Source organism: Haliaeetus leucocephalus, unplaced genomic scaffold (genome assembly GCF_000737465.1).
Source record: "Haliaeetus leucocephalus isolate CR32 unplaced genomic scaffold, Haliaeetus_leucocephalus-4.0 Scaffold702, whole genome shotgun sequence".
NCBI classification, from domain to species: domain Eukaryota; kingdom Metazoa; phylum Chordata; class Aves; order Accipitriformes; family Accipitridae; genus Haliaeetus; species Haliaeetus leucocephalus.
In genome coordinates, this window is record NW_010973138.1 from 4,701,129 (window position 1) to 4,721,273 (window position 20,145).

The 20,145-nt window shown below is 38.2% G+C and overlaps 1 protein-coding gene across 2 annotated transcripts in view; it reads right to left on the reverse strand.

Annotated features, from left to right (window-relative positions):
• Positions 1-20,145, reverse strand: part of DOPEY2 (dopey family member 2) — a 50,962-nt gene that overhangs the window by 15,475 nt on the left and 15,342 nt on the right. The window contains exons 6-22 of one of the 2 annotated variants that reach the window (XM_010580348.1): positions 19,396-19,519; positions 18,601-18,698; positions 18,032-18,146; positions 15,436-15,556; positions 14,811-14,930; positions 14,122-14,227; positions 13,456-13,647; positions 11,922-12,615; positions 10,134-10,402; positions 9,185-9,337; positions 8,049-8,149; positions 7,170-7,360; positions 3,824-5,438; positions 3,055-3,166; positions 1,644-1,832; positions 861-986; positions 97-231 (exon numbers count right to left, since the gene is read on the reverse strand). In XM_010580348.1, coding sequence (XP_010578650.1) covers positions 97-231; positions 861-986; positions 1,644-1,832; positions 3,055-3,166; positions 3,824-5,438; positions 7,170-7,360; positions 8,049-8,149; positions 9,185-9,337; positions 10,134-10,402; positions 11,922-12,615; positions 13,456-13,647; positions 14,122-14,227; positions 14,811-14,930; positions 15,436-15,556; positions 18,032-18,146; positions 18,601-18,698; positions 19,396-19,519 — 4,461 coding nt within the window. Of the gene's footprint in view, positions 1-96; positions 232-860; positions 987-1,643; positions 1,833-3,054; positions 3,167-3,823; positions 5,439-7,169; positions 7,361-8,048; positions 8,150-9,184; positions 9,338-10,133; positions 10,406-11,921; positions 12,616-13,455; positions 13,648-14,121; positions 14,228-14,810; positions 14,931-15,435; positions 15,557-18,031; positions 18,147-18,600; positions 18,699-19,395; positions 19,520-20,145 lie in introns of both variants that reach the window. The other variant, XM_010580347.1, reaches the window with a different exon arrangement.

The following is a 20,145-nucleotide window of genomic DNA, read 5'->3' on the forward strand; positions in this document are numbered from 1 at the left end:
AACACCCCAACTTTCCTTCTAACAATATTTAGAAGACATGTTGGAACAGATCCAGAATAGAATATATTAAGAAAATGGAATTGACTTCATGGTTACCTCTTCACCCTTGATTTGTGATGGTTTCTTGACTACCTCTTTGACTAGATGTAATATAGTGTCAATTTTCAATGTGTTAAGTGCACATATTAAGTCCACAAGAATAAGCTGAGATGCACTAGCCACTGGAAGAATCTGAAAAAACAAACCAAACCAAACCAAAAGACACACCCCTCAGATCACTGTACCAGGCAAAACATGAAGTTGAAAAACCAGCTTTTTGTGTGATTATTCAAATATCAATACTTATACAAAACATAAATTAGGCAAGTTAAATCAAGCATGCAACAATTTGTCATATACAGATCTTCTCCCAACACGTTCACGAAAACAGTTTCATTATGCTCAAACAAAACCAGAAAAGAAACAGGTGTTCTACTCAGAATAAATGCTTAGTTCCAGAGAATACTACAACTCTAACCTTTCTCTGGAAATGGAGCTGATCCAAGGTCTTTAGAATTTAATGGCAAGTTGCAATCCTAAGATTACAATCCAGCATTGAATAAAAAATGGCTATTACTATCAGACTTAAACTGCCACACTGTCTTTTTTATTTCATTACTTATTTAGGTTTAATTGTATTCCTGATGCTTTGTGGAATTATGCATACATAAGAGCATTTGAGATTTTTCAGTGGCTTGACATTGTCACATGTAAAAAAAACCCAAAGAATCTGTAAACAAGCCCAGAGTTTAGAACTGATCATGTAAATGTAACATTTGCCTTTACACTGGAAAACTAATGGTGCCTTTCTTTAGTTTCACCTTGATTTTACTTTGATTCCTATGAGGTTTCTTGCTATTCCATACTGCTGCAATTGCTGCCATCAACTGGATTCCAAGTTGTGCTGTCAATGGATTCATGAAGTCCAGTATTTTAGTTCTTAATGTCTATAGAGGGGAAAAAAAAACCCCTGTCAATGCTAAGCTTTCAAGGCAAAGGCTATCTCATAGTCGTGTAAAACATTCTTCTTTTTCCCAAGATGTTCAGAAAATACACAACAAAAGAATTTCTTTATATACTTGGCAGTCAGACTAGTTTTGATAATTTATTTATGAGTTAGTGTATCCTTCTTACAGATGGAAGGCACATTTGTTGGAAAACAGATTGCAAAACAGAAAAAGTAACTTCTTGTGTTATATTCTCTCTTCTACAGATATTTTTCACTACTATGATTTACCAATATCCACAGAAGAAGGGAAAAGTCTAGTATTTTTATTCCTTCAGGTACGTGTTCTACTGCCTGTGGAAGGTGCAGACAATTCAGAGATGGTTGGCTTTATGACAGCTATTAACAGAAGCTCACAGAAAAAGCAAAACATTAAACAGATCAGGTAAGGGTGCAGATGGGCAAAAAGAACAGGGAAAAACCTACTTTTGTAGGTAGGTACTATGCAAGTCTGTAGCTCCTAAGAGTTCTTCAAAAAATTTTGTGGCCCAATATCATTCTGGGAATGGCAAAACTATTCCTATGAACTCTATGAAGAATACACTGGTAAGGAATGATAAGGATGATAAGATACACAGCAGTTTAAAAGAACTCCTACTTTGGTTGCTTTAAAGTAGACTGAAGAAGAGCCTTTAGTTGTTCCAAAGAAGTCAGTTGGTCTTTTTTGAGAGTCTTCCCTCTTTATAACACTCCAAAGAAGGGACATGGTATTAATAATGCGAGGCAATTCTTCCAAAATGGCATTCCTAGCATTTCTCAGGTTTGCAGGTTCAGCTAAACATGTTGACTAGAAAAAACAAAAATATGAATATTAAAATATGTTATATTATGCCACAGAGTGTGTAAAGGGAACTAGGCCTTAAGCCTCATTGTTTCTAAGACTATTCATATTAGACATATAACTAATGATTAGAGATTGCTTTAGATATGATTAATAGAATGCAGGTGTTTATAAAACAATATGCATAAGCTGCTCATTTGTCCCATGTGTAGCCCTTACCACGGCTGGCTTAAAACCCAGTCAAGCTGAATCAACAGAAGAAGGATCGTACATCTTAGACCTAAGACATAGGAGTAAGTGATTAACTTTAGAGCAAGATAAATTAATAGAATAGCCTGAGTGATTTTCAGAAATTCAAAGGTGATCTTTGATGTATAAGAAGATAAGTGATTGCGGTGACTGGAGACCTTCTGCCTATGACCACTAACTTCAGAAGAACCGGGACACGAGAATTTATAAGATAAGATGATGAATGGTAACAACATGGGAACAGAGATCAACTGGAAAATTACAAAGACTTTGGACTGGGATAATAGGTGGTAAAAAGGTATATAAGACTGAGAAATTTTTGGAAGGTTGCCATTCACTACGGTGGTGGCCCAACTCTGAGTTGTTAACAAAGCAAACCTAGAGAAACCCACGTTTGAAAATCCTTTAACAGAGTGACTCCTCTTATTTTGTAATTAGGAGAATTATAGTCAGCTTTTGTAATAAAACTTTAAAAATAATTCAATCGTTCTATTTCTGAAATGTACTGCTGCTGTTAGAGTCTACTGAATTTGCTGTTCGCTATTTTGGCACAGAGATAATTGATTTGTCTAGGAAATTGTTAGGATAATATCCTTATCTAACAAATGTTATAGGAATAAAAATTGTAGAGAACACATCAGCATGTTATCAACTCAAAAGAAAATAGAAGACTTTGTTAATGACAGAGCAACTGTAGACAAGCTACACAGGACTAATATTTGTGTGACCAAGATCATCATGAACATCTTCTGATTAAAATTAGCTTTCCTGCCTTCAAATAAAAAAATTAAGTTCAGTCTCTCTCCCTTACACTTTTTCTTAGTTCACTTCTTTTGGTGTGCTATGAGGCTTCTCTAAGGTTATCTTCTCATACAAGTGCCGCTTTACTACTTATATTCACCTCTGAAAGAAAAAAGGATTCATACTTTGACGAACTGGTGCCAAGGCATCAAGTGAGTGGTAGGCATTAAGCACTTACCTTTTTAGTTTGGTTAGGGTGATCCAGAAGGCAGAAGTGACCGATGGTTGTCAGACCTTCCAAAAGGGTTAGTGGGTAATCAGGCGTAACATTTTCTCTTTTAGAAGTTACGCTTTGGAGGGGAAAAAAAAAGGAGAAAAAAAAAAAAAAAAAAAGGAGAAAAAAAAAAAAAAGAAAAAAGTTAACAGGCCAAGTGGTATTTCCTTGATTAAAAATGCTAGTAGAAATCTGTTTCTGTTCAATAGTTAAAAGAATACTGGAACAACCAGACATGAATATCAAATCAAAGGATTCACAAACTATGCTTGGACAACCCTGTTTCCTTGTCTAGATCTTTAAGAATATTATTCCCCACCTGACCATAAATCTTTCATGTCTAATTATTTTTCCCTAGTCCTTTCACTTACTGCCTATTCTGAACAGTATCACTGTATTTTCCTTCTCCAGGGTGTCTCTCCCCAACTAGTCCTCCAAAATCCTCATTTTTTTCAAAACTCGGAACGTCTTTTTACTTGGATGGCAGGCAGAGGGGGACAGGAAGTATCACAGCTGCTGGTCATTCTTGCAACCACAGTGAGCCCTGCTGGGACAATACAGCCTCCACCACACCTGAGCTCAAGGGACAGATGCCTGCATGTGCAGCAGGGTTTGAGGATCAAACTCTGGGAGCCACAATGCTAAACCAGTAAATTACTATGCACTACACTCTCTTAAGAGAAGCTTTAAAAAGTTTCAGCATAACAAATCCCACACTACAGACTCTTCTTACCTTGCAGATGTTTTTGCAGATGTCTTCACAGCTTCATTTTCATACTGTTTGACAAGCTCATCCAGGTTTTTACATATCTGTACAACAAATGGTGCCACAGTCCAGCCCAAAGACTTCCCAAAATAGGGCAAGGAACATGTGACTAAGCCTACCCAAGTGGGATGCATCCCATAGCCATACTCTGGTTGCAAACCTCTAACCACAGCAGAGACAAATAATCCCTGTGAAGTTATTGGGTGTGGATAGACGTATTGCATTGCACCAATTGCCTGCTGGAAATTAAGAGCCTGTTGCCATTCCTTAGAGAGGTCTGGCTGATTCTCCTGCTCCTCATGAGTCTGTCCAAGATGGTGCTCCAAGACAATCAATACCTGCAAGAGCTTCAGCAACTCAATCTGGAGTGGGTGTTCGCTCCATATTTGATCATGCCCAAAATTGATTACGCTCTCTTCAAAGAGTTCTTCTTCAGGAACATTATTAACTCCATCTGCCATAAGCAGTTCATACCGTTTCTGACTTGTATACATAGATGCAGACAAAGAAAGAAGAACAAACTCCTGAATTTTGCATCTTCCTAGCAAATTGCGTATGAACTCCACGTTCTTATTCTCTGCTGCCTTTGCCATAGTAGCTAGCTGGGTCATCATTCTAATCAGGACTTCCACACTTTTTACCTGAACATCTCTGTTGCCAAGCACATCTCTGTGCGTAACCTTCAAGTAGCATGGATAATACGAGCGCAGAAAACTGAGACAGAGGTAAGTGAGCAATTCTATTAGAAGAGAATGGGGACACATGGTTGGGGACTGAGTCTGAAGTTTGCCATAAAAACTCTGTCCTACAAGAGCTTCCTGATGGCGAGCTAAGAGATTGTAAATAAGATTCAAATGTGCTGTGGAGCTGGTATCCATGCTTGTACTAGCTACAGCTTCAATAAATTCTTTAGGGTTTGTTTTAAGCACTGCCTCCAGAACAGAAAAAGCATACAATACCCTCTTAGAATCATAAGGCTGCAAATATAGCAGCATGTGTTTGAACAGAGCCTCAATCATCTCCTGCTTTTCCTTCTGCTGCTTGAGCAACCTAGAATGGGTAATTTCCTGGAGCTCCAAGTCCACCTCTTCATCACTTGACAGAGACTCTGATGCTTGAGTCCTCTCAGAGTCAGCACGCACAAGGTTTAGCGCTACACTGGATTTGGAGCTTTCAGGAAGGAATGCATTGAGAGAATTCACATGGTTTGTGGTCTCTTTGCCATTGGTTGCAGCACTGTCATTGTCCTCATTGCTCATGTCTTGCAGCTCCAGAGAAGGAGAAAAAGAGGATGTATTTTCACTGTCACGGCCTGTGCTGGTGTCTGCTGATTCTGTGTGCTCACTGTTATCTTGGTCATCATCTGCTTCATGTGAAGTTACTGGATTACAAGAGCCATCATTTTCAGACTGTTCAATTTTTAACTCCAACTTCTCTGGATCTTTTTCCACTTCTGCCCAAATTGCTTCTCTATCCACAGTAGTAAACTGGCTCAATGGAAGGTTTTCCTCAGAATTGCACTCGGAGATGCCAGACTCTTTCAAAGAGGCCCTTTTCTTGCAAAGCCAATCATGTATATCTTCTGAAAAAAATAATTGTTTTTTTTTTCCAAAAAGAGTGTATAATCGTCTATTTCACACAACATACTTTATATTAAATAAATCATTGTAAGAAAAAAAAAAGGTTAAAAAGTTACTCTGCTCTAGTCTACTATTAATTGTAACAAATAGAGCTAAAAAACCCCTGGGTTAAAGCAAGAATTATTTTTTTTTAAAGTGGTAGAGCAGTCCTAATCTACTGTAAGCACAAGAGAATAGGATCAAAACATAAAGCACATGCTGTTCCTCTTACGCTATGACTCCCTACATGTGACAATTTTTTTTTATGCTTCCTGAGCATAAAATGTTTGTTGAGATCAGGAGGGAAATGAGAAGGATAGCAACAGAGGAATTTTTTTTTTTTTTTTTTTTTTTTAAAGAGCTAATGTTTTCCTTGATTACATGCTGTGGAACAAGGAAGGAATATATTAGCTCTGTGTTTGTATAGCATCTAATAAACAGGTACCTTTGGATGCTATAAATGTCTGCCATCTAACTATTTGCCAATCAAGACAGAAAAACAATTATGCAAGCCAACAGCTAGGTTAACAGTAATGAGACAGACAGGTGACACGGAAGTTTCTTTACACAAAACTACCGGACACTTCTCCACTGTCTTCCTGCTCTGCTCCAGGAAATGACCTTGGCTACTTGGGCCAAATGATGCAGAGTGTCTCATATCCATAGCACTCCCAGCAATCCCAAACCTGAAGAGACTCACAGGACTCCACACTTGGAGCAAACTCTGGCTCCATACCTGTCTCAGTCTTCCTCAGCTGCTCCCCACAGGTCTCTGTCACATTTGTCTGTTCCACATTTGACACATAGATCTTATGTGGTTCACAACGGTTCTCATTAAAGGTCTTAAAATGGACATCTTCCAGATGTCAAATGTAGCCTGTCAAGGTAAAGATGCCTTGCCATATTCCTAAATTTGGGTGGCTGGAGGTCATCTTCAATTCCAAACATCTCCCTTTGCTTTTATATCCTAGCTCTGGGATACCTCAAGACATATGCCACAAGGGCTCAGGTCTCCTCTTGAATCAAGATGGATTTTAATTTTTAGATGGACATTTTGATTTTTAGAAGTTGGCAGAATTAGGGCTTTTTTTTGTGTGGTGTGCCCTAAACAACAAGATGTTCCTCATAACCTGTCTAATTATTTTAACATGAGGCTGAGGGAATTACTAACAATAAATATTCTGAATAAAGAAACCTGGTATGAGGGTGCATGGCGCGCTGAGGCAAGACTGAGTGGAGACGGTGAGATTTGCCTGTCCATCCTGCCTACTTGAACAGTTCCTGGACTGACATAGTCACCAAACTGCTCCTGGATTTCATTTGGTTGCAGACCTAGTTTTGCTCGAGAAGGGATCCTGTGAACAGTGAACACATGCACTGTGGATCATCTGGGAATGGCAATGAGAGGTGTGGGACAAGATCCCAGAGCAAAGCAGGGAGCAATCCAAACCAACAGTGTAGGTGCAGCCACCATAATAGAAATGATCATTAGGCCTTCAACTAGCATGACTTACTCCTGAACTCTGTTTTAGGCATCACTAGAGGTACTTGGATGAGGAGGAATCTGTGGAACTGATACAAGACAACTCAGGGTAATAGGATACCATTGCACTTCAGAGACTACCTTTGGTAGGTGTTCAGGAGTATGCAATGCTACGTTAGCACTTACAGTTTCAGTCCAAGAACAGTTTTACCTGCTGAATTTTTCTGTTTGATGTAGTGGATGGACGTGCGCTGTGTCTTTGGATGAAGCAGCAGCAGCAGGACTGGTTCAAGAATCCGTGCAACATCATTAAGTGAAAGAGCACGGATCAGCCAGCCCTGTGCTGCAGCACCAATTGCGCCATCTGAACAATTGAGACTGTCCAGTACCACAAACAGAGACCTGAGTGGAGAAATCAGAACGAAGAAGTACAATTGAAATCCCTAAAAAAGTTAATGCAAACAACAAAATAGTGGCAGGGAACAGACATAGTGCATGTTCAAGTAAGCACCAGCCAATGGCTCATGTCTGCTAACAATAGCTTGATCATGCACATTTTCCTGAGTTGAGGTCAAGTACACATGCATTTGTAGAAGCAAGGCCATACGTATACTCACACTCTAGAAGAGCAGCATATTTTAAAGTTCTTTCACATATTTATTTAGAAAGACTCTTAATGCTTTTGTCTTATTTTATACAAGGTTATGGTCTCGTAAATAGGAAGTAAAAGTAAAATAAGATAATTTCTTTTTTTTTTTTTGCCCAAGTAGCTGGTTCTATTTTCTTTGGAAAAAAATCTAGCCCACTCCAAGATAAAAAAAAGTCTGCTATGCAGAAACTTGTCTGCAAGCTACTCTTCATATATGAAGCTCTTTCTATTTTTATGGAAACTTCCTCACACAAGAAAATGCACCATGCATGCAGAGTGCTTTGCAAAGGTAATAGTGCAAGAAAGTTGAAGATCTTCCTTTTGCTCATTTTTTGTTCTCTCTACAGAGAACTTTTTCCCACCTCAGAAAAAACAACAGAACAAAGCATGATATAGTTAAATACATAAATGTAAGTCTAAGCCAGTGGAAATGGAAAATACCTATCAAAGGACCGATTGTGAGAAGTCACTCTGCTGCCTTGGATCTCTCTGGTCAGATGCCACATGACAGAGAATCTGAACAGTGCTTCCAGCCTTGTCCCCTTTGCAAGGAAACAGGACAGATACAAATTTTTTGCAGCATTTATCTCCAAGTAAAGTTTTAGTGATTTTTAAACCTCTAGCAGAACAACAGTTATTGTGTAGATGACTACTACTAATCCTTCTCGGGTAGTTTGAGAGCACTCTTCTATTTTGCAGTAGACTAAACCAAAATGCCACGTATCCATGAATGCACAACTCAAACTTAACAGCCACAGTGTTTGTAGGAGCAGAAAAACGTGCCAATACACCAAAAATGTATTTCAGGACTCTTGTGTATAAACATTTTAGTCTTGATTTGATGTTAGGTAGGTTTAAAAGTTAGATGACAAATGGGAAGACATTGGTATATTAGGCAGTGCTTATTATTGGTAATTTTGTTTGAAAACTTTTAAAAGATTTCCAAACTTTTAAGTTTCAGAACTGCAAAAGCAAAGATATGAAAACAATACCGAAGACTGAAAATGGCTGTTTTAAGTTTTAATGTGCAAGGCAGTTCTCACAAATATACTGTAAGTGATTAAAGAACTGTTCTGTCATTAAACTAGGCAAGAAAAATAATTAATAACTGGCTCACTTAAAATACAGCTTACTTATTATGAGATCTAAATACTAAGGTGGACACAGGGGCAACATTATGTTGACATACACTTACAAGTTAATAAAGTCTTTTGTTGGAATATGAAGTTTGCAAAATCGACACAAAATGAAATTATTTTAGAGTTATTGGTGGAGCTGGGTCAGTTTGGAAATACTGACAAAACCTACAAGTTTTTAGATACTACATGATTTGGGCTGAAAGTAAAATAGCTCCAGCATTGACTGACAGAGCTGTATCCAAGGATTAAATTTAGCCATAGTCCCATGATGAATAAATCCCAGGGAACTGTAAAGGTGAGGACAGAGTCTGTTGGACTCTTAGAAGACAGAGGGACCATGGGAGTGAAGTCATTGGGTTGAAGGGTACTGGAGGCAGTCTGGGAAGCACTGGAACAACTCTACAGTGATGAAGGGGCTTCACTGAATACAGGACTTACTTTATCATGATCCAGAAGCGCGTGGCAGATAATGTCTTCACAGATATTTGCTGATGGTGCCAAGCAGTGCAGCCTGTAGAACAGTTCCACACAGGCAATATGATGCTCCCGTGTCTCTTTGTTCAGCTGATTCCAGAGCACGCAAGCTACTCTCTAGGGAAAAACAACAACAACAACAACAACAACAACAACAACTAATAATAATAATGTGCCATTTCTTTCCTGACTTAAAAGCTTTCCATTGCATAAATGCCCTCTATTACCAAAAGCGATTTCCAAATCGTCTTAGTTTAGCAAAGAGCAAGAATTCAGGTCATACACTCAGACCTAAAGGAATGCAACTTTCCTACCCTAGTAGGGCAGGTAATTAAAATATATGTGCACCAGAAGTTAAGAAAAGCATTTCTCCTTCTATTTTCTGGGTCAAAACTTAACAGATTGTATATGTGTCAGGCACAGCAATTGGAAACACAGTAATTAAGAAAATACCTCATACCAACACTATCAGTAAATGGTCAGGAGAAGGAAAGCATCTTTGAAATATATATATACTCAAAACAAGGAGAAGGGAATGTTTTCATTATTATTCACCCACTAACATTTTCTCTTATCTGAAAACTTAGAGTGGCATCAAAGTTCTTTAAAGTGTAGCTTTCAAGCTAATGAAACCTTCAAGTCAGAAATCAACTATACCTACCCCCCAAGAATTTGGGCACAAAACGAACTGGCAATTTGAAAATAACCTGCCATTTTTGAACATCGTGTTCGGAAGCACATGAAGAAGGATGCAATTGCTTTCAAATGCTTGTGGAAGCAAAAAAATGGCAGTGTGTCATTGTAACACAAACATGCTGCCCCCAAACATCCATGCAAATAACATTTGCTTTCCCGCCCCATCCTTAGAGGTTCAGTGTAGTTGGGCAGTAAAAAAGAAAAAGAAAATTGACACCTGGTAGAAATCTGTTTTCTCTGAGATGATCTTTAGAATTCCAGGAGCAATGGGAGGAAGGGTGACCATCTGTAGCTTTCCAAAGAAGGGGTTGTGGCCAGACACTTTGTACCGCTTCATTCTGTCTTCTATCACAAGTGCCAGTGACTGGGAATGGTTGATCACCTCCAGCAGTGTGAAGATGGACACGTTCTGAACATAGCAGTCACTCACACAACAGCATATTGTCATTAAGGACTTCAGCCACAGAGGGAAGCTGGCATCACAACCTCCTCAGAAGATAAGTGAGAAAAAAGTTTTTGAATAATCTCAAGTTCATGGTCATGTTTTCAAGAATTCTTCAATCAAGCTCACAGGACCAAGAGATAAAAATGACCACCCATATCCAACTGTCATGCTATCATCAAGTCCCTTACTTCAGAAGGGATTTGCTTCAAAGCAAGTTATATTCTTTTCCCTATTTCTCCCAGCAGAAAGCCCTTGCAGGGGCTCAGTAACCCAGCAACTAGTGGATTTCTGCTTTCCAGTTCATGTTTATTCACAACTAGTTTTTACAGCTGCTGTTTTCCAGCTGTCACTGTCAAAAACAACAACAGAGGTCTGCTGATCCAAGGATGCTTTCAGGTAGCGTTGAGGCGTATCATTTCAGAAACCATGAAGCACACAAGGAACTGATATGGCTAACAGCAAGTCAAGCCATCTTTGCCTCTCTGATTATTTGCAAATAATCAGATACAGCTTTATTAAAGCTTGACTGGAGACAGTCTAAAGTATGAGTTCACACTTCTGGCTTCAAAACCATATGTTTTAACTGCTTTACTACCACAACAAAATGACCACTCTTCCTTCTCCACATCAGACAATTTCTGTATCACATTCAACCCAGACCTTCATTATCAGAGGTTCTTCCCTTTTGGCTTTAAACCTTACTGTATTCTCTAGGGTATACACTTGAAAAGAATTTTGAAAAGAAGCTTCTATAATCCTAGGATGATATTCCAAAGAAACACAATTATGAAAGCAAGCCTTCTAAGTTCAGCTACATTGCTGATCACATGGAAGGCACTGCAAATATGCAAAAGTGTTCATGTCAAGCAGACAGCTCACCCATGTAGATCATGGGCATATCATCACTTTGCTAAGGAAGACAGCGGTGAGCTGAGGAAGAGAATCCAATTTCCCACCTCTCCACTCATTACAAACCTATCTTGTCAACCAGCCTTCAGGCCAATAACTGCTCCTGCTAAAGCTAATGAACTTGTATTCCCAGAACAAAGAGGCCCTCCAATTATACAAGATTATTCTTATATGTTAGCTTACATCAGACTCCTTTGAATTCTGAGGGTTAGGGAAAGAGCTGTTTGCTTCTGTTACAGTTTTGAGCTCCAGTTTTCCACCTACACCCATCTTCCCCTAACACATCCTTTTTTTTGGGGGGGGAGAGGGGGAGGGATGGACATGGATGGGGGAGGAAGATTTCCTGAAAATCCTGAACCATGCCACAAGGCTCTACAGGCCAGAGGTCTTTTCATCCCTTCAGCTACAAGTTTTGTAGTGAAAACTTTCAAAAGAATGTGATTTTAAAAAGCTTGGTAAAAATCGTCCCTCAGCTGCAAGACACAAAACACATGCTGATGCGGGTAAGTCTAATTCACATGCAACTCGCCTTCAGCCCTGCCAAGAGACATTACTACTGGCCCTGGTCACACATCTTGCAAATAGCCAAGCTCACACTGCTATTTGCATCCTCAGATGCTCAAGTTGCCCAGTAAAGGAATCTTTTCTTACCAGGAACCTGAAAAAGAGAGAGATACAACTGTTCCATCTCCTCCTCCGAAAGATAGACTGGGAATGTGGTACAATCCAACAAAAGGTGACAAGCTGCAGTGAAAGCTTCCTTGCAGTCACCTCTAAGGGGTCCCAAGACAAGCATCACTTGTTCCAAGTCCCACTCTTCCTCCTCCTTTTCCTTTTTATTACCAGAGACGCAGTCAGAAGGAAGAGGATTAGAACTCTTGTTCTTGAATGGTGACCCTCGAACTGAGAACAAGTCTGAAAGCATTTGTTTAAACTGAGGTACAGTGATTTGCTTTGCATCCCATGGGCTCTTTTTCTTGCTAGCACTTTCAGGTAATCTGTAGCCATTATCTTTTTTCTCTTTTCCACTCAGATTCATTGCTGAGATGCTTTCATTACTTGTTTCTTGAAATTGCACCCCAAAAACATATTTACTGGAAAACTTGGCAACCAGCTCTTGGATGCAATACAAAGTCTTCTGAATGCTCCCCCCTTTCTTCCAGACATCATCTCTCTCAAGGGTCACAGTTGGCACCCCCAAGTGCTGAGAGAGCTCTGGGGAGGAAGTGCTTAGACCAATGCCACTATCTTCTGACTTCAGGGGAGGGAATGGAGTCTCATCCTCCTCCTGCAGCACAGACTTAGACTCCAAGGTTATGTCCACATTTTTGTTTTTCACTGGGCTCTAAAACAGAATTGTTAATGTGGTTAATAGGGCACTGTGTAGATAATTTTAAACTATGTAGAACTGTGGCAGGCACTGGGGAGCAGCAATGATGGAAAAAAACCCCTAGTATTTGCAATTTTCAGATACAGATAACTTTTACAAAATCATGAAACACAGTTATTTTTAAGCAGTTCAATTCAATTGCATTTAAAACCTAACAAATGCTTGTATAATCTTCATACCTTGACTCATCAAACACCAACAGATCCATAGCTACAGATGCTTAGCAAAAGGAAATGTTTCCTTAAAATCAATTCACCACTAGAACGGTATTACTTATGTTGGATTATTTCTAGTCAAACGCATATATTTGTTCTACTGCAAAACTTTGGCAGGCTGTGCTTTTCTGAGTGCTTTATGCCATCTATTCCTCGTTCCCTATCACCGTCTCTTGCACACAGATAATACCACGTTGTGTTAAACTAAAATATTAATTGAAAGCCTTGCAGACCTAACCAGCTGTAAAGCTGGGCTTGATTTGGCAACTTGAATCTTTAGCAACTGCATGATCCTGAGTGCCTTTTCAAAACCATTAAGATCACATTCTTCTCAAGAGGTAGGATTATAGCCCCAGTTTCAGACAAGACTATACTCCTTCACTGCCACAAATAATTCAAACAAGTCAGAACTGAATACCCAGTAAGAATAACAAGGCATCAGGTAGCTCTGGAAGAGGCCAGAGAAGATAAGTTTCAAAAATCTTTATTGCTTCAGTGATCATCTAGGAGAATTAGCATTTTAAAATAAGTTATGTCACTAACAATTTTAAACATCTATGAGTAGTTGAAAAACACCTACCCCATTTCCACTTCCTGTCTCAATGTCCAAATAGGAAGGGGGCATTTGAACTTTGCTAAGCACCTTAAAACAGGTCTTCAAGGCATGAGTGAGTTCTGGTAAACCTAATACTTCCATATTTTCCAGGAGAGACTGCACCATATAACTGAGCATCTGTGGAAGATACTGAGTCTGTACTTCAGAGTAGAGTTCCTAAAATAAATAAGCATTATTTAAAACAGTTATCATGTATTATTATTCAGCTGTCTAGCAACACTGATCAATGATTGATAGACTCAGGTCATGGATGGTTAAGCTGTACAAACTTGCTACAGTGCTATTCCTTCTTTCTTCATTCTACATGATGAACATTGAATCATACCCTAAAAATCTTATGATAGTCAGCCTGCTACTAAGATACAAAAAAGTCCCAGGAAGCAAAAGGTAGACTTTTTCATTCCTTTCTTAGAATTACCATATTTTAAAATGCAAACAATTCTTATTTTGCTGGGCAATAGCACAGGTAGCCACATATAAGTCAGCACATAAAACTATACTTTGCAGGATAGAGCATGCATACACCCATGTATGTCAATTGGCCTACTTTCATTTTAGGTAATCACAATATGAATTATTTGATTTTAAGTCTCTTAAGACTTTGAAGCAGTGAACTTCAGGTTGCCTTACCAAAGGAATCACGTCAAGAAGAAACACCAATAGTGTGCAGAGCTCTGAAATTGTAGGAGGAGCGCTAATATTTTCAAGAGGATATCTCATCTGTGTGGATTTGTTTCTGGATTAAGAGAAACATTTCTTTGTAAGATTTTTTCCTGTCAAAATTCTTGTTACAATAAAAAAGCTTCATCAAAACCAGCACAAAATACTGAACAGCTACACTTTCTGAAGCAAAATAAAATGGGATAAAATATTCTGTCAAAACTACTAAAACTGTAGCATGTGGGATGATAAAGTGCTTCTAATTTTCAGATTGAATCTTGATACATGATCTTACTACTTAAAGTATAATCTTCTCTCTTATGTTTAGAAAGAGATAAAAAGATAGAGATTTTAATTTTTCTTCAAAAAACATTTGTTCTTCCAAGGAAGACCTCTCCACCTCCCCTCCCAAGCCTTTTCCTCCTTTAGCCGTCATTCGGAAAGTAATTTATTTTGTTCTCACGTTGCTAGTTTCCATCTAACTGTTTACCTGTTTGCATTCTTGAATTATTTAGGATGCAACTTACGTATCCGTCTGATTCTAACATGTATTATGTCCCTTCTAGAATTTAAATGCTTCAGTAAACTTTATTATCATATGCAGATAGCTCTTAAATAGTATTTTTAAGAGCAGCACTATTGTTTGACAACATAAACACCTGAAACAATCTTCGAAACATTTGGTCATGTAATCCCAAAGAAAATCCGTGCTTAAGGATGTGATCAACAAATTGACTGTTTTGACAATTTCCGAAGCATTTTTGTTCTCTTTGATTGCACTGTGTGAAAGGGGAAAAAAGGAAAAAAAAAGAAACAGATGTCAGTGAAGATTCTAAGAGCATGCACATTACAGTATCAGCTGATGTGTTCTAAAATCTTTTTTCCCCTTTCTCTACAAGCTAAAAGTCATTGATTGTTTTAAAGCAAGGACTAAGTCATTCTGGAATAGCTAGTTTCAGCATCTTTCTCCCAGATGAAAGAAATCGAGCCTTCAACTTTGAAAATCAAAAGGCTAAGAGTTCTGTCGCCAGACTGATTCTTGGTCAATATAACTGGATTTAATCAACACCAATCATATGCAGTGTAATTAATTTTCTTCTCTACTAATCAAAGAGAAATCAAGTGTTTGTGGGGGAAAAAGGGAAATCATAGAAAAATGTCATCTTCTATGCTGAAGGTCACTTTGTTAAAGACCTAACCTTCCTTATATTGGTTAGATTTTAATAAGTCAGCTTAATATAAATGATACAGTTTCACTTCATAGTTGAAAACTTGTAGTTATACCTTGCAAGTATGTTGCCACTTTGATTGTAGCTAAATTTGACATCAGAACCAAGTGCATCTTTGCAGTAGGAATAAAAGGCTCTAATAACTTCAAGGAACAGATCCCCAACCACCTGCGGCCCTACAATTGAAAGAAAAAAGAATCCAGTAGTTGCACCAAAGTGATTGCTAGGCGGCTCAGTTACAAACTTGTATAGACTTAAATTAGGGGTAGCTAAACTAAAAAACCCATGATCGGCCAAGTAGGAAGAAATTGTTATGTGGCTTTTTAAAATGTCAGAATTTCCAGTTAAAATAAATTAAATATATAGTTAAATATTTGCTTTTTTTTTTAATTCTAGTTAAATACCAGCTGTTGTTCATTTTAGGAACTTTTTAAAGTAATACTTGAAAAGCTATAGCACTGGTTCTACATTATACTTATGTCACTTCCGTAAGGCACCTACACTGCAACCATTTGTAAGTGGGCATAATCATAAACATAAACCTGCAGTTCACATGCCAGAAATAATCACCATGTCTGTATCCATAAGGAAAACAAGCAGATTTCCCAATACACATTTAACATAGTAGCCTTATTTAAATTTTGAGAGACAGAAGCTGGAAAAATAAGCAAATCGAAATGTTCAAATGCCTAAATATATCTAAAAAAATGCATATTTATAAACAGTTTTAAGAAAAAAGTATAAGTTAGGTGTGTGCTGACAACTGCACCCAGTTTTCAAGGGTCAGCACTTTTTTGTTTTATCTGAAATTGTCTATAGAGGAGGTGAACAAATAATAAGTACAATACCCTAAACATGGAACAAATAAAAAAAAATTAGTGTATAAAACATTCCAATGAGTGCTTCTAAAAAGTAAAAAAAAGTTAGAGTGACTAAGAGTAGCAGGGCAAAGATTCTTATGCTAAATCCACTTCAAAAGAAAGTGAAAATCATATTGGCTTAAGGCTTAAGAAGTTTTATTTTGTGTGCTGACTTGGAACAGAAAGACTAAACTGAATAATGCAGATCAGCTAAATAATCCTTATTGTAGTTCAGATTAACACTGATTGTCAGCCAAATAAAACGTACAATAAGGTAGTATCTGTCATCTACTTTCTAAATTAGATTAATCAAGAAATTTATAATGTAACAACCTTAGTTAACTGTCCCTTCTTCAGCATTTTTGTTGGGAAATAAAAATGCTTTATGTAAGAGGCTTTAATCACGATAGATTTTTTTTAAAAACAGCTGAAAACCAGCTAAAACCAGTGGAAGGAAAGATGAGCACCACTGTCTTACAAACAGACTAACAACTGCTTCTACTAAGGTAGCATTCATTTGTTAGACAAGCCATACAGAATCCTCATCTTTCCTGTCAGTGCTTTGATAATTCTTTAACAGGAAATGTGCTTAAAAGGACTTTCCTGACCCATGAAAGAAGATAAGCTTATCAGAATACAGGAGCCTGCAAAACCAACTGCCACTTGAGCATTTAGACTCAGTACATGGTTTTATTCTAAGTCTACAGGCTTGGTCAATGGTAACATCACACCCCCACCCAGGATAATACCTAGAACAATGCTTTGGGATACAGTCAGTCATTAAGACTCTATTAGCTTCTAACAAATACCAGTTAACCAGTCCATAGGCTTCTCATACCTGTCAAATTAACAGAATATAATTTCAAAGATTTATCTATACATGGTCCTTACAGAATACTATTAAATCCTAAAAATTTGTCAATTTACTTTGGCTTCATTTTTTGGTGCAGAAAGGAGAACTTGCCCTTTAAAATAAGGGCTGGCAAAGCCTCACCCTTCTGGTGCTGGCAACTTCATGTACACAACAGAATAGACATGTGGCAGTCAGGGAAGAGGAGGAAATTCTTCACAGCTCAGTCATGAACTCTCAAACTATAGCTCCCACAGCAGTGTCAGGCCAGCACAAGCTGGTAGTGCCACTGACAGAGGCACCCCTACCTCTCCACATCCGTAACAGGTTATTTCCAGCTGGGGGACCTGCGGGTAAGTGGTACTGCCCACTTTGGCAGCAGTATCACCATAGGGTAGCTGCCTGGGGGACTACAGTGTCTGGAAAAGCAACACAGTCATGAGAGTCTGATACAAGTGTATAGGAAGGCCTGCAAGCACAGCCAAGCACTGGAAACAAACCCAGGCAAGAGTAGTACTGGTGGTTTTCTAGATAGAAGCCGCTTTGTCAGACAGAACAAAAAGAGGCCTGACAGTATGTTAGAGAATAAGCTCGAAGGAATGAATTGAGCAGAATATTGAGACTAGGGCAGAAGTGGTTCTTTTTAACTGGCCCCTCAGTTCTGGGCATGGAAGAGCATTATCCTCACTAGGATGCTACACAGCGGGGTGCTCTGTAGAAGAGCCAGAGATAACCTGGAGAGAGTGCTTGCTCTAGAGTACTGTTCTGAACCAGGTCCAAGGCAAGGAACACAGCCCCCTGCACGCTAATACACAATGCACACATATTCAGAATTAGGAAGAATTGTGCTGGATGTTGTCTTGAGTCCTACTGTCAAAGGTGATGAACACCAAGTTGTAACAGTTTTTCGCAGTCATAACAGAAGTGACAAGCAACCTTACCTATTTCGGGTTTGTCAAGGAGACTGATTAGGATGCGGAAGGGTTTCAAATAAGCTTGATGCTGTTCCTCTGTATCAGACTCTGGGAATTTCTGATGTAAAATTTCAGTCAAACTCTAGTAAAAAGAAGACATCAAAATGTTATACGTAGAAGAGAGATTGCCATTTTATTAAGACCTGAAGTGTTTCTAAATTTGATTTTGTTTAGTAGTGACTGCAATTGAACATCAATTTTCCATACAGGGTACACAAATCAATGACATTTTCTCATTGTCTGTACTCAAGAGCTGATCTTATTCAGAGAAACATTTTTAAATAATTCAGGTAGCTCATCAAAGATGCTACCCTTTGGTTTCATTAGGTTCCATTTGTATTGTAAGCACATACAATATTGGGATAAATACAGCACAGCAGGCATTCAGATAGATGAAAATATAACCACCAAAAGGATGTTACCTTTAGGGACAGAAAGTAAAGTACAAACCAAGTGGCACAGTGAACAACTCTAGATGCAGTTTGCACTAACATTTAAAACGATCATAAATATATCTGTATACAATGAACACCAACCTCAACCAAAAGATCTTTAGAATATTTTCCAAAGAAATAAATAGCATGGTCTTCAGAAGTTGAGTCTGGAGCAAAAGTACCACCTTTAATATCAGAGCCTATAAGATAAACAGAGGCATCAGGAGTACAGAGAAACACTACACACACATAATTTATACTAATATTGAAATTACACTGCATTTTTAACCTTTGACATTTCAACACTTTGCTTGAAACTAGCTCACATACGGCCCACATATCACAGTTTGAGGCATCCTGATGTGCTATACTGAACATGAATCAAAACCAAGGCCAGATCCAGACATGGGGTCAGCAAGGGCAGCCTTCATGCAACTACATGGCTGTAGCTCTTGCCCTGTCACTTTTAGGCTCCTCTTACACTGTTAAAATGAGAAAAATGGGGAGAAGCTATAGCTCTCTTATGGCCCCTCCTCGACAATTAAGACCATATGGGAATTAATAGACTACTACTCCCAGAAGACCAAGGTTAAAATAGCACCCCACTCCTTTCAGTCCACTGAACCACTTCAGAATGAACTGTGGATGGGACCAGAAATAACTCATCAGAGACCCTGTGATTCAGGACAGCGGAATGATTTCACCTCTGAAGAGAAGACCTGTTTGCCAAATGAATGCTTAATTTTATTAAACAGGTACTTAATAAATGGCCACTAAACAACACTCCATTTATCATCATTCATTATCTGCTGAAAAAGTGTATTACATTTTTAAGCACTGATTTTTTTTTCTCTTAGGTATTCAGAATATTTAATATCACCGTGTGGTGTACAGTACCTAGCAACCATGCATATAATCTTCTATTGAGTGACATGTCTCTCCTCAACAACGTCTGTGTAGCTGCTGACAGAATATAGACTAAATCAGTCCTGTGCAATAGAATACTGCTTTCGTTGCAGTCCTAGGATGAAAACCAAAGATACTTTAGCTGTTTATGAACACTGAAACAAGTCAAATTGGTAATGAGAGGTTTTTTTAAGCTGGTAATATTAATGTTCTAAAAAAAAAGGCAACAAACCATCAACAACAAAATACTTTGTATACTAAAAATCTCAAGAAAGGGAATCTGACATAATTGTGATCATTTTCATATTTAAGGTACAGAGCTACAGTTAAGTTAAAAATACTAAAGACTTAATTATGTTATGCCTTAAGACTTAAAATTACTTGCTACTTTCAAAATACTGACTATACTACTAGGTAAATTAGGAAATGATGGGGAACAGCTCTTGTATCAAGTAATATCTTCTTTCCTAGTCCTTAACAGAAGGATCTTAGTTTAGTGCAAACAATTCCAAACGAACTACTTGAAAAAGGAGTTCGATATTTTTTCCATATGCAGTTTCTCAGGCCTGAATACTTCAAGCACCTTCCAAATATCATGCAATATTCACTATGAAAGTACATCTTCACTTGAAGCTGTAAGGAGTCTGAGAAGCAGCAGTGTCTCCTCTACTATTAAAATTGATGAGGGAACAAGAAACTGCAAAATCTGTTCATTGATTTTGAAGGTACAAAATTCAGACA